This window comes from Python bivittatus, unplaced genomic scaffold, assembly GCF_059951505.1.
Source record: "Python bivittatus isolate LINGU-HERP-01145 unplaced genomic scaffold, Pbiv_v1 ctg000080_np1212, whole genome shotgun sequence".
NCBI lineage: Eukaryota > Metazoa > Chordata > Lepidosauria > Squamata > Pythonidae > Python > Python bivittatus.
Genome location: NW_028277035.1, coordinates 3721565 through 3739346, shown reverse-complemented (window position 1 = coordinate 3739346; position 17782 = coordinate 3721565). Strand labels below are relative to the sequence as shown.

At 42.0% G+C, this 17782-nt stretch overlaps 1 protein-coding gene across 9 annotated transcripts in view; it reads left to right on the top strand.

Annotated features, from left to right (window-relative positions):
- The window catches only part of RHBDF2 (rhomboid 5 homolog 2), a 76924-nt gene that overhangs the window by 31972 nt on the left and 27170 nt on the right, over nt 1-17782 (top strand). For all 9 annotated transcript variants that reach the window (XM_007431843.4, XM_088133402.1, XM_088133403.1 and 6 more), the window contains 2 exons: nt 15039-15191; nt 16760-16890. In XM_007431843.4, the coding sequence (XP_007431905.2) occupies nt 15063-15191; nt 16760-16890 (260 nt within the window). In that variant the 5' untranslated portion in view covers nt 15039-15062. The remainder of the gene's footprint in view (nt 1-15038; nt 15192-16759; nt 16891-17782) is intronic.

Here is a 17782-nt window from a genome sequence, read left to right as displayed (position 1 = left end):
TTCTTAAAAACAAAAACTGCTTCCTCTCTGCTCATATGACTGACCTTTGCCCTGTTTTAAATCTGAGAGTCATCTATCTTAGCTTGAGAATATTTGAAATGGGCAGAAAGTGGCTTGAAGCTGTAGTTGCAAGTCTGAAGGTTGTTGATTGAGGAGGTGGGTGGAAGTAAACCTAGGGAGAGGAAGGCAACAGCCAGAGATTTATATGGCAATAAAAAACATAGGATAAGGCAGCGTTTGCCAGTCTGACACTTGCAGATGTGTTGAGGCCACAGAAGGCCATAATTCCTGGGAACTGCAGTCCCAGTGTTGCCCTTTTATTATTTTTAGTGTTTTAATTTATGATAGATTCCTTTGTCACAGATTCCTTTATTGAATTTTTAAAATTGAAGATTAATTTATTATTATCTTTCTGTGTACTGCTCTTGGCACCATTGGGAAGAAGAGCAGAATACAAATTATTTCACCAACCAAATTAGTAATAATACATCTGGAAGGTACCAGCCTGGGAAAGTCTGGTATAGGATGAAGTGATGGAATATGATTATTCCCTTTGGAGCTGGGTGGCCAATAAATAATAATAATTAATAATAATAATAATAGGAAGTCAATTGCTGTGTTCATTCACTTATTTACTTCGGTGGAGAGAATAGTGGGCTGGTGCTTAGTCCGAGGCTCATTTTTTAAGGCCTCTTTTTCAGCAGCCATCTTCACATGATAAGCCATGACTCTTGGCTTATTTTTGAAAAAGCAACATAGCCACTTACAGTCTGGCTTTTAAGTGGGCCTGAATGTCCACAAATATTGCAGATTAGCAAATGTATAAAAAAGGGGGAGTCAGAAACCAGTAGTTATTTTTTATTATTAATATTAGCATTAGTATTAGTATTATCTTCCTTTTTCTTTCTTTTTTAAAAACTTTTTAGGTATTTTAACTTTTGTTAAATTTGCTTCGTCTTTCTTTTCTTTTTCTTTTATCAACTTATATATTTATAATACAATGGAGATTTTATTAAGTAATTAGTTTAATGAGCTAACATTATCATATAATCAGTTTGATGTGAGTTGCAGTGGTTCTTATTTTAATGTTATATTTAACGTTGGATGGAAAAGCCAAATAATTTTATGCTTATAATACTGACATCCTAAATTGTAGTTGATATTGATAGATTTTTTCTTTCTTTTCTCTATTTTTAATACAGTACTTCATTAACATTCTATTGCTTAGATACCTTAATCTCTAATCATATCCAATAAACATCACTTATTGAAACAATACAATGGATCAAGATTTATAACAATATAAATAAAAAAGAAAAGAGAAAAAGCATCATGCTGGGGACAGCAGCCCATTTGGACTTGCTGTAGGCAGAATGAGATTTGGGAAGCAACCTGCTAGCCATTTAATTGGGCAACGTTCTATTTTTACTTCATGGGAAGAGGAGAGGACCTCCCTCCGGTGTCAAAATGTCCTGGCAGCCTTGGGTGTTATGCATTTTGGCTTAGTGGGTTAAAGGGAAACAATGTACAGTACTGCTTTGCCTCAGGCACAAACATCTTGGCCAAGCCTACAAGCTTCTTCACTGTCTCTTTCGCATGAATAGAACTGCAACCCAAAATGAGGCTGATGAAAGGGATCTCCTTTGCCCTTTCTGGAGTGGATCTTCCATGCTTTTTCTCTGCTGGTCCTAAGCCACCTTAGCTATCTTTACCCCTTAGCAGGACAGGCCGCCATGAGCTGGTCCTTCTGCTGTTTGGGCCACAAAGCACTAATTGTTTTTGTTAATCAGTTGCTGCTGTACTTCCTGACTATCTTAATCAACTACCAGCCCAAGGAGTCTTCATCTTGACTGATATTGCCAGCCTGTGGCTGCAGAAGAGCTGATGGTGGCAACCAGAGGCCAGTGAGCTCCATTTGAGAAAGGAAGGAAGAGGAGCAGGACCCCTTTTGAGCATGTTCCTTTTTCAGGAGCTGGCTCGGGCAAAGACAGGGGGCTCCTCCTTCAGAAGCCTGGTCTTTCTAATAGCAGCAGGAGCATTTGAGTATGATTGTTCTTCTACCTCTCAATGTGAGCTCCAAGTATTTTCTCTGTAGATCAGCATTACAGCATCATACATCAACACCCACCCACATGAAAACAGAGCAACTTCTACCCTGTAACACAACAGTTACTTTGTGTAGAATGAGTAAGGTGACCTTGACAGAAATAGCAGGATCCATTACCTAGGCAAAAGGGTTGAAACATTTTTTAAAATCCATAACAATGAGATAACTTTAGGAAGTGGCTCAGGCAGATGCCTCCCTAATTCACTGGAGGAGGAGGAGGAGGAGGAAGTTTAGCACAACCAGACTTGCAAGATTCTGTTGTTATAGCCAATCTCAAGAAAGGTAGTTGTAGCCTTCCTGTGGAGTTGATTTCCTGGTCTGGTCTACTAGTGGGGCTGACATTTCTTAATCAGGGTTACTAACCAGCTTCAAATGATGAAGTCAGATAGAATATATACAGAATGTGACTAGTGTTATCCCTGTATTATCTGAATAGAGGCTAAGGTGTTCGGTTGTACAAATCTACCACCAGCCATGGAAACTCACTCAGTTACTTTGGGCCAATTATTCTCTTTCACCCCAATCTACTTCACAGGACTATTGTTTGGGGAATAACATTAAGGCCGACTTGATCTCCATGCAGGAAAAGTATGATATCAGTACAAAGTAGTAGGCACATTTGATTAGCAGCCTTCTCCACAGCCAGACTGGTTGGAAAATCTGGTGGTTTTAATCCCAGTGCCTCTGAGGCTACCATGCTAGGAAGGCTGGAGGGAGGGTGAGGGTTGTAAGAGTTGGTCTTGAGTCCCAATTACTTGGGAATGATTGTTAATTGCTATGCTGCCCCTGTGACAGCATGGACCTTACTTGTATTTTGGTTCCAGGCACCGCCACTGGCTGCCCTCATCTGGCTAAAAGCTTAAGTGTCATCTAGCTGAAACGGCTTTCTCTTTATTTGTTCCTTCAGCAGTCACCAGCTGGGTTGTTAAGTAAATGTTTATTTCTCTTCCATGAGCTCAGTCTTTTGATTATAGGATCCTTCTATAACTGAGGAAGTCTGAATGGATTCAGCAACAGCAGCAGCAGCAGCATACTGACTAAATAAATAAAATCAAAGCAAGCAGGATTGTTGCATTGCATTGTTAGGAAAGCCAACTGAACTATATTAGCCAGGGGGCAACATGGGGGAAAGCACTGGAGATACCTGTTCTTCTGTGAACAACCTCACTCTGGCAAACCACTACATGGTTTTGACCTTGTCTGGCTTGGAACATCTCTTTCTCTCTCCCTTCCCCTTGTGCCCCATCAAATTCTCCTGTTCCAAAGTGATAGAGATTACAGCTGGCCTATCTAGATGGTTCACTCTCTTCCTTGCTAACGGAGAGTAAGTCTCTTTTCTGGCTGTCTGCAGGGCCTTGGAAGGGAAATTTTCCACCCCGACTGAGACTCTCTTTTGTATGTTGAACCTATCCCAAGGCAGTTGTGAGGTAGTTGTTAAGCATGTGAGCAAACAGGGAAAAAAAACAACCTGTGGGTTATGTGGCTGTGTGTGTTACTGAGTGGATTATGCAACTTTGGAGAGGGCTTTTTTTCTTTTCTTTTTGGTGCTTTCAAGTCAATCTTTGACTCCTGGCGACTGTCTGGAGGTTTTCCTGGCTACATTTTTGGAAGTGATTTACCACTACTTTCTTCCTAGGGCTGAGAGTCTGAATGGCCCAAAGCCACTTAATTGGTTTTATGACTAGGGCAGGCCTAGAAGTCACAGTTTCCTGGTTTTTAGCCTGGTGCCTTAACCTCTGTCCCAGACTGGCTCTCTTTGAAGAATCAGTACCACCCAAAAATTACCAGTGAGCTAAACTTTCTGTGATGGAGCCAAATAAACTATCCTTGCTTGACTTTTACAGCTGATTGATACTCTAATGGCTACAAAACCTTGGGAATAAGCTTGAGAAATGATTATTTTTCAAAAAACATAGGACAGTTAATTCTATTCTAGAAATAACTTGAAATAAATACTGCTTCCCGAATGATTGATTGATTTGCAATGACTATGTTGCAGCATTATTTAATCTACACTAGTTTATAACTAAACTTTATTTGGGACTTTGTTTATGCATGACTGCTAAGTTCATATCCAAATGAAGCCTTCTCAATCCTGTGCACTAATGTATTTGGAACACAGTCCTCATCATGTCCAGCCAGTACCTATTGTGCGTGCTGGCAGGGGATGATGGAAGATGTCATTCATCATATATTGGATGGGAATAGCTGGCCTTCTTGGTCTGGTGTTCTCCAAGTGTGTTGGACCACAACTCCTGATGACTGAGAATAATGGGAGTTGTAGTCCAATATTTCTAAAAGGTATCAAATTGCGGAAGACTGAAATAACTGATAGGGATTAAATGTGGTCCTTTGCATACATGTATATCTAATGAGACAGTCTAATCATTATATGGTACAGTATAAAAAATAAATCCTCAAAACAGTTTGCTTTAGCAACGAAATGTAAATTGCAGCATATATTTGATTTGTAAGAGAAGATTCTCTCATCTACTGTGGCTGCAAACTGAGGCTTTGTTTATATACCCTAACTTTCTCCAGCCTAGTGCCCCACAAATGAATTAGATTTTCAACCTCCATAACTCCCCAGCTAACATGGCCTCCAAGATGATTTCACTGCCTTCTGGTAGTTCATTCCTGTGGAGATAAACATTTGTTTTCCTGTTAAGAGAAGAGTTTCTGTTTCTGCTATGCCAGTTCATTTATTCAATATGTGTTGAAGAATTACTTCGATGGTCCAAGATGGGCTGATTCTCATAATGTGGCAAGTCTTGCGTTTAAGCCCACTTGGACACAATAGCTCTTGTTTTGGTTGCAGTCACCCTCGTGAAGAATGGAGGTTAAAGAAGCTAAGTGTAATGGTATGTGGGAAAGACCTTGGGAGACTGGGCAAAGAGATGCTGCCAAGGGAGCAGTCAGATAAGAGACAAGAAAACCTGCAATTAGATAATGGGTGGGGCAAGAGGCTCAGAAGAGACCCTCCCTAGTTTCTTAAGCTATAAAGGAGACTGGGGCGGGGGGGAGAATTGTACTTTCAGACTTGCACATTTTTGTCAATATAGCTTTACAATAAAGTAGAATTAGCTCAACTGGTTGTGATTCTTATCTGGTTTACCCTGGGAGGCTGACATCAATCTTGCAAGTCTGAAAGTACAATCCTCTCCTTACCCCCAGTCTCCTTTACAGCCCAAGAAACCAGGGAGGATCTCTTCTGAGCCTCTTGCCCCGCCCACTATCCAGTTGTGGGCTATGCTGTCTCTTATCTGATCATTCCCTTGGCAGCATCTCTTTGCCCAGTCTCCCAAGGTCTTTCCCACATACCATCACACTAAGCCACAACTTCTAATGGTCCTCCTTTCATTCTATAAGTATGGTAAACCACTCATTGTTAAATGCTCCTCCTTGGCAAGTTGCCTGTCATGGAAAAACAAGTCATCTAGGGCCCAGATATGACTTTCTGCCAACTGATGAGGCATGTTATTATGCTGGTGGAGTGAGAGCTCCTGCTCTTTGCTGTAGTGCTAGCTAGATGATTAAATTAAAAAAACAAACCAACTCTTAAGGGCAGTGCTGGCAGCTGGGTTTGGTGGCCATTCTTGTATAATTAGTCATTCTCTCTATGAATGGGGTACTCTCTTGCCAAAGGAACATAATCCCTGTTTTCTCTTCAAACAGATGATTTATTTGTTAGAAGTTTATTCTGCTTTTTATACAGGAGCTTAAGGTAGCGTACATAGCGCTCTCTCTTCCTATTTTGCCTTACAATAACAACCTGGTTGGGCGGTGTGGGCTGAGAGAGAGTAACTGGTTCAAAGTCATGCATGGAACATTTATGGCTGAGAGTAGACTAGAACCTGGAACTTTCCAGACCTATTCCAACACCTTAACTGTATTATGCATATAGTTCAAGCCTGATCTTCATGTGTAAGATAAGTTGAAAAGAACTTCCCCAGCTACAGCCTGAGCAAAGTGCTATATAGGAAAATGGGGATGGGGGACTTCTATTTTGGGCTTCCAAAGTAGATGATGGCCCCTTGATAAAGCTTCCAATTTGTTTGATAGCATAGAGATTTCAGGCAGGCTAAATAATCTTACCAATGCATAACTTCCCACTGGAAACAGAACAGTACTTTACTTTTAGGCCAGATTTGGCGTAGGAAGTTGCATGTTCTTTGTGGTGCATTTAGTATGTCAAGCACTCCAAATGGAGAAGTTCAAGGCCCTACTTGGTTATGAAATGATTTGTTTCAGGCAACCAGCTGTAGGATCCCCAAGAGCAAGAAACATCCATAGGAAATGCGGGAGTCAATATGGGACCTCTCAGTAATCACAGGAATCTAATCAGATATATGGATGAGTCCTTCAATCCACTGTATCTGCCAAGGAGGTGCAGATGAAGAAACACAGTACAGGAGTTTGTCCAGTCCTCAAAAATACCAGTCCCTGAAGAAGTGGCTGTTTTGGGGTCACCAGAAACACCCTTGCCCGGTTGTATTTCTGCACTATTATTCCTGCTTAACCTGCTGGTGTTGCTTTCCTATTTGTGGGTTGTATTGACCTGTATAAATATTTCCCCCCCTCAACATTCAGATGGCAATGGTCCTAAAATGTATAATGGATGAGACAAACTACTAATGCACCAGCCCCTCATTCTCTGTTGACATGAGCTCTATTTTCTTGCCCGCTCAAGCACTTTGAGAATTGCTGTATAAGATGCTTGTTCTCCTGAGATGCTTGAGAGCCTGGATTATTTATTACATTGCTCCCTTCCTGACAGAGGCCTCTGAAACATTTATGGCTTCCTTTCCCATGCACTATATTCTTGCTGGGATGCTGGACTAAAGCCTGCTGCTCTTCTCCAAAAGAGGGGATCTCACTTTAAGGTTGCTATAAAGCTAGTACAGTAGCAAGAGCCGGCTCATCTGCTGGGCACAATGGACACAGGTGCTCTCAACTTTTAGTGCATGTACACACACAGACACAAACATGGTATCTCATATGTCTCAGAAATGACAAAACTACTAAACCAACTATAATAATATGCTTTAATTGAATTATGTTATATAGTTGTTTTATCCTAATAATATCTCTATAAATGTTGAAGTGTATACAGTGAAAATATGTGTCTACTAATCTAGTTTAGGGATGTCTCAGCAGATAGCTGCTCTTGTCTGACCACTGAAGCTAAGCAGGATCAGACCTGGTTAGTCCTTGCAAGGGAGATTTCCAGGGCTGTTGTAGATAAGACTAGGAAACTGAAAAAGAATTTCAAAGGGCCAGGGCATCCACTTCCACAGGATACATGGATATCTCCTTAAAGTATCCATGAGTCAAGCTTATCTTGAAGGAGACTTTTCTATTTTAGTCCCCTACAATTATGAGAGTGTCCAGAGCCTACCCCATGTTACCTTTTTTAAATCTGTGTAGTTCTTTAAGTGTATATTCAATACCTTTGAATATATTATGGGGCAGCTTACAATAATATATCTAAAACACCATGTTTTATATGAAAGTTAATGTAGCCTTCCCCAAGGCATGGCTCTCCTATATTGGACCACAGCTCATGCTGGCTGGGATTTCTGATTATTTTACCTGGAGAGCGGCAGATTGGTAAGGACGGAATATGTTAAAGCAAGCTAAATTTGACACTCTTTAACAGCAGCATCCATCTGCAAAACAGATCAGCAGGTGATTAAAAGTTAGAAAGCTGAAAAAACTAGTAAAAAAAGAGGCCTTGGCAAGCGCTAGGAAGGATCAGAGTGGGTGCAAGGCAGGACTCTTGGGAAGAACATGGCAAAGCAAAAGAGCCACTGCTGGAAAGGCCCTTTCCTGAAAACCACGTGCCCCCTGGGATGTAGGTGACTGAATCTGCAGAGCCTTAGCAGGAGCTTCTGAAGGAAAGTGTAAATTGCAAGTATAAATTACAAACACATGAAATGCAAGAGGGGTTGTCCTGGCTCCTACATGGAGTTCGGCGCTGTACAATATATGCTCAATGGGTATTCCTAACAAAAGGAATTCTTAACAGTCCCTCTGCTTATCTTGAATGCACTTGAACCTGCCTAATAAAAACATTGCAGTCTGTTGGGCCTCCTTGTTTACCATTTTTCTCCTCTAAACCCTCACAGTAAGACTTGGAGGTGCCACAGTAAGGCTCTTGTTTATATGAGGCTAGCGGAGAAAGCTTGAACAGCGTGGGGCTGCTGCCTTCTGATGGCCATTTGTGTCATTACAGTGAGTTTTTAAAAATGCATTTGCAGGAACTTTGTATGTCTGAAGAATAGGAAAAGACACACTTTTGCCGGGGAGTATGGAAAAACATTTCCAACTGCATTTTGTTATTGCTTAAGCCTCTCCTGCAACAGTAAAACAGGAGGGACGTGTTTTACCACAATGGCACATCCACATTGCTAACAGAAAAGACTACCTCATGCTGGGAATGAAATATCCTTTAAAAGAAGCATCACTCTATCCATATTCTTCTATATTGCAGAAATGGGTGGGGCCAGTCTGAAAGCTTATGGGATCTGCTTCGGTTTTTACTAGATCCCAAGATTCAGACAAAACCACGCACAATACAGGGATATGTTTGAGTGAGAAGACACACTTAGAACTAAGGAATAGTTGTCTCTAAACACATCTTTAGACCAAAACTTGTTTTACTCTATGAATTTAACTTGATCTGTTCACACAAAACCCCATACCTATTTCTTGCTCTCAAGCTTGCTTTGTCTCAGGAGCCTAATTTAGGACACATCCCCCTCCCCCGCAGAAAATATTTCCTGGTTTTGCTGCTGTTAACAGAAAGAAAACTGGAGGACCTTGGCTGACTTATCTTTTTTTTCTTATTTCTGGAATTTGTAGCTCATTGTTCTATCAGTCAGTGTTCCTCAAGGTGGAGAAACAAAAAAATAACAGTTTAAGACAATTCAAATCATACATCATAATGTTACATCATAAAGCCTACATAAGAACTAGGGGGATCCCAATTTCAGAAGCCCCAACCTGCTTACAGGTCAAAATATTTCTTAAAGTAAGAAGGTTTTGCTTGTGTGTATGGTAACAGAAGTAGGCTAGCCTAACTTCCTTATTGGAAAGTTCCAAAGTCCGGGCAAAGAAAATATCCCCTGTTTATATGTAATGGATTGTTCTGGGGTTTGCTGGGAATCCTCAGTCTGTTTGCTGCCCATCCCTGCAGCGAGCTCTTCCTTCCTTGTAGGAGACATTTGAAACTGCTGAATCTGTCACCTTTGAAGTAGGTGAGATTGATACTCTTATCAAGCATTTGGACTGAACTGTGGTTTTATAGTCAAGAGTTGTTTGTTCGTTTGTTGGACTTATATGGCCACCTATCTCATATCACTCTAGGTGGCTCACAACAATCCATAAAAAACATAGTTAAAAACAAAAGTACTCTTCCCCCCAGGGGCCAAACCAATCATCCTTGCAGCTCAACCCCCATTCTAGCCCAGTGCTCGGGGGAGGAACCAAGTCTTTACAGCCCTCCAGAAGGCTAAAAGGGTAGGGATCGCTTGGATCACAGGTGGGAGGTTGTTCCAAAGGGCTAGGGTGGCCACCGAGAAGGCATGCCTCCGAGGTCCCATCAGATGACAATATTTAAGGGAGGGGACCTGGAGTGAGCCCACCCTATCTAGCCTAGTAGGATGGCAGATACCTTCAGGGAGAGGTGGTCCTGCAGGTAACCTGGCCCTGTGCCACATAGGGCTTTAAAGGTGATAACCAGCACCTTGAATTGCATCCGGAAAGCAACTGGAAGCCAGTGTAGCTCACGCAGCAGTGGTATTACCTGGGTGAGCCACAGGGCACCCATAACTGCATGCCACTGCATTCCAAACTAGTTGCAACTTCTGGATAGTCTTCAAGGGCAGCCCCATGTAGAGCCCCATGTAGAGTTACTTGGGTTATTGCAATCGATCTTAGGATTCAGCACAAGTTGGCATTGGACTATTTTCTGAACATTAGCACAGCATTGGTTAAGCACCTTATGAACCTTCTAGCACCTTCTAACATGTAGGCTTTCCCAGCTGCTAGAACTGAATGGAGAAGCTGTTTCAAACTGGCGTCCTCCAAGTATGCTGGAACTGCAGGTTTCTTGATCGCCAGCCAACAGAGCTGCACTGGGAATTCTGAGCATTGCAATCCCAACTTACTGCAGGTCCCTTTAAAGAAGGCTGGAGTAGGGAGATCCCCATTTCATTTCTGATGGTTTGACCACAGTTTAAAATATGGAAATAAAATATGTTTTATTTGGAGGAAAGGAATGGAGGAAAGGAAATAAAGTCTGTGGGAAAGAGTTAAGGTTTTATGTGAGGATGGGAACAAACTTCCATGTTTTTGTTTTGTGGCTGCGGGACTGAGTTTTCCATTCTTAGAGTTTATTAGATTAGGTCCAGCATCCAGGTTTCTGTGAAAGTCAGTTGGATTTCTGTGAATTCCCCAAGCAGGGCATAATTGCAAGGTCTTGCTTCCTCTTCATGTTCTGGAATGCTTGGTCTTCTGATGCTTCTGATGTAGAGAGAGTATATGTTGACCTTCATGATTGTCAACTCTTTTAAATTTATGGCCATCATTATACCTTCCGGAAGTGGATTCCATAGTTGATTTATGACGGGTACCCATATTCCTTTGATGTAAAAACCCTGAATGATTATTGAGACACTGTACTTTCTCAAAAGACAGACTTGTTTAAATGATCATTTTATCTTTAATAATGCTTTCCAGTAAATTACCTAGAATAGATGTTAAACAAATTATGCAATTTACTAGATCTTTCCAAGTCCCTTTTTAAAAATTGTTGTTACAGAGGACACTTTGAAACCTCTAGTATAGAAGGCAGTTTTGGTGACCTTTTGCATATCTTTTTCTGAAGACCAGCAATTTCATATGAGAGATCTTTAAGACTCCTCAGATGAATGCCATCTGGTGATTGGTTAACTATCAATTTGTTGTCAGTAAGGCCCAGTAAGGCTCACCACTATTTGTCTCAGCTTTTCAGAATCTTAATTAATTATTTTTTAAAAACTTAAGAATGAATTCAGAATTTCTGCAGATTCATTCATTCATTCATTCATTCATTCATTCATTCATTGATCTATCAAACTTGTATGCTGCCCAAATTCTGACAACTCTGGGGGGTTCACAACAATCAAAACAAGGAAATTACGAAGTTATTTAACTAATTACGAAGAAGGAAAAAAGAAGACACAATATGGCAAGAATGACAGACTGGATAGATAATCTTCATGGCTCTTCCAAACAAAAGCAGAGTGGGGGCCATCCAGATCTCAGGGGAACCTCATTCCAGAAGGCAGGTGCTGCTACAGAGAAGACACACTTCCAGGCTCCTGATAGATGACATTAATAGAAGGAACCCAGAGCATGCCAACCCTGCAAGATCGAATTGGCTGGGTAGATTCTTCTTTTCTATTAGTTCCACTGTCATCCTTTGTCTCTTTAGCAGATTGGTGCTGTGCTGTTCATATGAATCATAGCAACTTGACCTCAGCCACTGGCTGACCTTTGTTGGGCTTGGAAAATGAGCAGGGTTGAGCTGGTTAGTACTTGAATGGGAGACCTTTAGCAAATCCCAGAGGTGTAAATGAGATTAGGAAATTTAAAAAAAAAAACATCCTGGAACAAGGCAGTCACAAACTATTTCCATAACATTGCCCAGGAATGTAACACCTTGAAGAAAGTTGCATGAAGGTGTCTGTGAGGTCACCAGTGAAGCTTGTCTTGAAGGAGACCTTTTATTTTTATCCCAACTTGCTGAAATATAATTATTATTGCCACTGCAACTCTGGTAAGCACATGGCTCTTTAATGCTGTTAATGGCATTGGTGCACCAGTATCTTTCTTAGAGCTCTTGTAACATATAATTTTTATCATATTAGAATGTGAGTAGTTGGTTGTAAAGATAAGGTGGGGAATCTTCTTTCCTCTGGATATAAAGTACAGCATTGTCCACATTAAGGACTGAGTGAACAAAAGTAGGTATGATTTTTAGTGGAGCCTTTGAGACTCCTGTTGTGATCTGATGTATATAATAACTGGTCACCATCTGCATGCTACATATGTATAAGATATTATTTGACCATTGTGTAAGCTGTTAGGAGCAGTTAGCTTTTCCCATGCTAGTATTAATAGGTCACAAGGCTTAGACAGCCTAACCTAAATAGCTTCAGTAGTAGAGCTGGTGAGGTCACTTAAGTGGCACTATAAACCCTAGCTGACCCAATCAGTAATTGCAAATCCCATCCAGAGCCTTTCCATCCTGTTCCTTATAGCATGGCTCTTATTCTCCGAAGGTTCCTTCTTCCTGCAGAGAATAATACAACTACTGGTCAACGTGAATAAGCCAGGATTATTAATTTTCATTCTTGAAGGTCCCTTGTGTAAACAGGTTAGGATGACTGAAGGAAAGTTTCAATTCTGAAATAAGTGCAAATTCTGGTAAGGTGTATAAACTAACCACTGATCCTGCTTTGGCAGGTTGAAAGAAGCCTACTTGGGGGATGTACTGTTTCAGAAGCCACCAGCTTTGATTCAAACCTGAATCCAAATCTCACTATAGAAAAACTGCAACTTCATTTCTGTGACTCCTTCTGGAAATCAGTGAACAACTGAAGTGTTTTTTTTTTAAACTTTGTAAAAGGATTGGTATAGATATGTAGGATGAATGGCATAGTCCCTTGAGGGGATGGTGTTTGCCAGGCTTCAAGCAAACATGGGATTTCTGTACAAGAACACCCTTAGAAAGGGAGAGGCTTTACACTCCCTTGGGGATGTGTGTGTGTGTGCGTGTGTGTGTGTGGGTGTAGGGGCAATTTATATAAAAAGAAACAGGACTGCGGGGTCCCTGGGGAAAAAACTTGCAGATTTAAGGAGAGTAATGCCTTAAAGTTACTTAAATTTAAAGTTGATTTGAAGAAATGTAAAAAAAGACATTGTTTTTATTGAAATCCTCTTTACAGGCTTAGTAAACTTAGGAAGGCAGGATACAAATGAATTAAACAGAAATAAATATTGACTAGACAACCCGTGACCTGTTGGGTCATCGTTTCAGAGATATTTCCTTACCTAAACAGAGAAACAGAATGACCAGGGGCAAAAAAGCAGTGGGAATGTGAGTGACTTGTGACTTGCTGCTGGCTTCCCTATTGACTTTGCTTGTGGGAAGCTGGCAGAAATCTCCCTCCCTCCTTCCTTCCTTCCCTCCCTCCCTCCCTCCTTTCCACATTATAGGTTCGCGCCATTTGCCCTCCCCTCACAACGCTCAGGAGAGCCCCTGTGAAGCCGCCTCCTCCTCGACTGCCCTGTGGAACTGCCTGCCAGTTTGCTGGGGGGAGGTGGAACAAAGGGAGCTGCGGATCGTGAGGAAAACTGCATCCCCCACTTCCACCATGTTCCCAAGGGCCCCTTCCCTCGAGGGAGTAGGAGGGCTCACCCATTGACCACTGGCACCCCCCAGCCAACCCTACCTCGCCAGCAGGCATCCAAGTTGCTCCCTCATCCTTCCCTGTTAAGAGATTTCAAGTTTCAGCCTCGTTTCCAAAGCAGTCAATCACCGCTCACCCATCAGGCCTTGCCGCCAGCCAGTTGGGCACAGGGTCCAGAGGAAGGTGGGAAAGAAGTCAGGGATCCCTCCCTCCCTCTTCCTTCCTTCCACCCTCCCTCCCTTCATTTCCACATCTAATATAGTCTTGCACCATTTGCCCTCCCTTGATGACCCTCAGAAGAGCCCAGTGAAGCCGCCGCCGCCGCCTTCTCCTCCTCCTCCTCAACTGACCAGCGGAACTGCCTGCCACTTTGTTGGGGGGAGGTGGAACAAAAGGAGCTGTGGACTCTGAGGAAAACTGCACCCCCACTCCCCATTCCAGCATGTCCCCAAGGGCTCCCTCCCTTGAGGGAGGAAGAGGGCTCACCCGTCTATCACCAGTGCCCCCCAGCCAGCCCTACCTCGCCAGCAGGCACCCAAGTCACTCCCTCATCCTTCCCTCAATGCCCACTGCTGTTAAGAGATTTCAAATTTCTGCCTTGTTTCCAAAGCAGCCAATCGCCACTCGCCCATCAGGCCTTGCCACCAGCTGATTGGGTGCCCAGGACAGAGGGAGGCAGGAAAGAGATTGGGGATACACCCATGATGATCACATGACCTGGGCTGACCGCAATGGCGTGGCAGCACAGGAGTGCTGAAGCAGCCACAAATTCCCCAAATTTCAATCCCACAGGAGTCATGGGTCCTGAATTTTGGACGCATTGTGTAAGTTAGTCCATTTGAGGTACCTTGGTTCAAAAATTGTTGCCCTGTGATGCACTGTTTTGCCCAGTTGAAGGTTACAGACATGAGAGTTTTAGTAGTATATAGATATGCCAATTAGCTAAAGCCTTCTGGTTCATGCATGTCTAAATTGTGTGTTCCTGAGCTGGGGGCTGAATAGTTAGTTGAAATCCATTTAGTTGTGGTTTTGCATTATTGTTAATCGGTTTTTTTACCTGAGCTATCCTTAGGATTTTTATGTTGTTTCAATGCTGTTTTATCTATTGTTAGCCACCTAGAGTTGCTGTGGTAAGAAACGCAGCCCTGCAAATCAAAACTAATTAATTAAACTAATTAATTAATCCTTTGCACATGCTGCTCTGCCTCTCTGAAAACAGCTATAGTTGTTGCCCAAAGGATGTCTAGTATGTTATTCTACTGATCCATCACACTCCCTAAGTCACCTTTCTCCAATCTGGAGCTTTCCAAGTATGTTGGACCTGCCACTCCTCTGCTGGCTGGGGCAGGGGGAGTTAGACGTTACAAGCTTAACATCTGGAGGATGCCTTTAAATGCGGGGAAGGTTGTCTTTAATAAATGAACATGAGGGAGTGCTCAGTTGTAAATTCTTTGTTTCTTTCCTCATTACAGGTAGGCTAATACTAATAATCCAAGATGGCAGACAGCAACAAGAATGGAAGCAGCCGTTCTAGCACCAGCGGTAGTCGACTTCAGAGCAAGAAGCCCCCCAACCTTTCTATCACAATCCCACCAGTGAAGACAGAAGAGGAAAGTAGCCAAAAGGTGGTATGAATTACTGAGATTCTTAAATGTCTATTAACTGTGAGATTTCCAGTGTTACTTGCTGTGTGGAAAAATGACTCTTATTATTGTGCATTAAAGTGGTGCAAAAACTGTTTCAAAATCAAAACATCCTGTTTCAAGTGTGAGTCAGGCTGTTTCAAGCACAAAGCAGTGTTTTGTCCTTCAAAGCAAGTTGCTCTAAGTTAAAACACTTCCCAAATATTCCATATAATGTTTCACTCTTGAAAGTGATCTGATATTAGGCTATGGTTTGTGACTCTCCAAGAATTGGCTTTCACACCCCATGTGGGAGTGACCGTGGGCTGAACTGTTCAATCCCACCATCATAGACTGGTGTTAACATATTGGCACTTAAAAGGGAGTAGAACCACTCTAATTCAGTGCTCCTAACTCCCAGTCCTTGTGCAGAAGGATACAATGCTCCATAGCGTCAAACATTGCTAAGAGATCTAATAGGAAAACAGGAGCTGCACACCCATCAATCAAGTTTCAATCCTGGTCATCCACAAGAATGATGGTGCAATTTCCATCCAATGTCCTGGACCCAGACTGAAAGGATTCTAGTAATCTGCTTCAGTCAGGATCTTTTGCATCTACCACCTTCTCCAGAATCTTCCCTGATATTGCTACAGTTAATTACCTGGGTCCTGTTCAATGTGGCGTCCAGCTCCAAGCCAATACAAGTGACTTGGTCAGCAAAATGTCTAGCAATTCTGTCAAGACGGCAACCCAAAGGAAGATCTGCCAACTTACCTTGCCCGGACCAGGTGTGTGTTACCTTAAACAGAACTGCCACATGATATTCTGCTGACTCAGCAAGGATGAAGAACATTGATAATTCACTCTTTATAGGGTGGTTGTCAGAGGCTGAAGCTAAATTGGATCCCAGTGATCAGAATTAAGCATTATGTTTCATTAAACCGTCCCTGGATGCAGGCAATCTGTCCTGAGATAGAACTTCTTCCAAAAAGTCACTATAATAATCTTTCAAAGATAATCAGCCAATTAGGTTACCTTAGCTTTTATTGCATTGACTTGCTGTCTTGCACCATTTAAAAGTGTTGTGTGTTCTACTGTGCATACTGTGTGAGTGCTCACTAGCTAGTGACCAGGGAGAAGGGATAATATAAATGCAGTACAAGGTAAAATCTTTTGTACGCTCCAGCCAGTTCTTTGGTATTCTACAGAGCCTTTTTCTGAATGTCACCCAGTAGTAGAATGTCGCACAGTAGTAGAAAATTCCATCCCACCCCATCCCTTATTCCATTACATTTTTTGCCTTCTTCACTGGTCCCTAAGGTTATAAACTGCTTCAGAGGCAAGGGTGTAATTTGATCTAGGTACCATTTTGCCCTCACAAATATCTATGTCTGTCCAATTAGCTTGTCCAGCTTATCTAGCCAAGAACTGGAGAAAGGTCCTGATTCCTCCTTGATCAGGGAGCATGACTTCTTGAGTATTCATAATTTGTGTGGTTAGTTGAGTGGTCTCTGGATCAGTCCTTCTTCCCCGTCTTTCTTGCTAATGACCTCAATGTCTCTTTTTAGCTTCTGAAAAAAACCCCAGCTCTTCAAAAGAGTGTGAGCCTCCAAGAGTCGAGACTGAAGAGGCAGGACAGCAGCTCTGACAGACCCCCTGCCTTGCATAGGCAAACCTCATTGTCCCAGAGTATTCGCAAGTAAGGAGAACGTTATCCTACCATGTTAGTTTATTTTTATTTGATTGATTGATTTCTTCGATTTATACAGCTGCCCATCTTCTAATAGTGACTCTGGGCAGCTTATGACATTTAAAAGCAAATAACAGCATAATATGAAACATAAACAACAGCTGAGGATAATTTGTGTTTCTCTGTGTGTTTGATTTTTTGTGGTTGCTGTGCTGTTAGTAGCGTTAAAAAGACTTGCTTGTTATTTTTGAAACCCACTTTCTGGGCCTTGTAGATGGACTCAGACTCACTGAATTCATTTGTACACTTTCGCACCTTAAAAGCACCCTTTGCTTGTTGAGAATGAACAGGCTCCAAGTTTTACTGATAGTCATTATGTTGGCAATCAGTGCTTTAAAAGATTAGCAACTGCTTGAGCCTAGACTTGCTCCAAACTGAGAGCTGTGTCAAACAAGGGGAAAGAAAGCAGATACATATCAGCTATTTATTGTGAGCTGTTTAACACTATGTGAGATAGTTGTGTCATTGATCCCTCTCCATCTCAGCTGCTAAGCCTGGCCATGGCTTTCCATAGAACAGAGCCATAGTCATTTACAGAGCTTCAGATGATGCAGAAAAGGGAGATAAAGGAAGAAAGTACAGTGGTACCTCGGTTCGCGAACTTAATTTGTTCCACGACTCTGGTCGCGAACCGAATCAAATTTTCCCATAAGGTTCAATGTAAATATGGTTAATCCGTTCTGACCCCTACAAATTTGGTTGCCAACCGATTTTGGTCGCCAACTGAATCAAATTTTCCCATAAGGTTCAATGTAAATACGGTTAATCCGTTCTGAACCATATGTATTTTTTTTTAAACCACAAAAATATGAAAGAAGTACAGTACAGTACAGTATGAAGA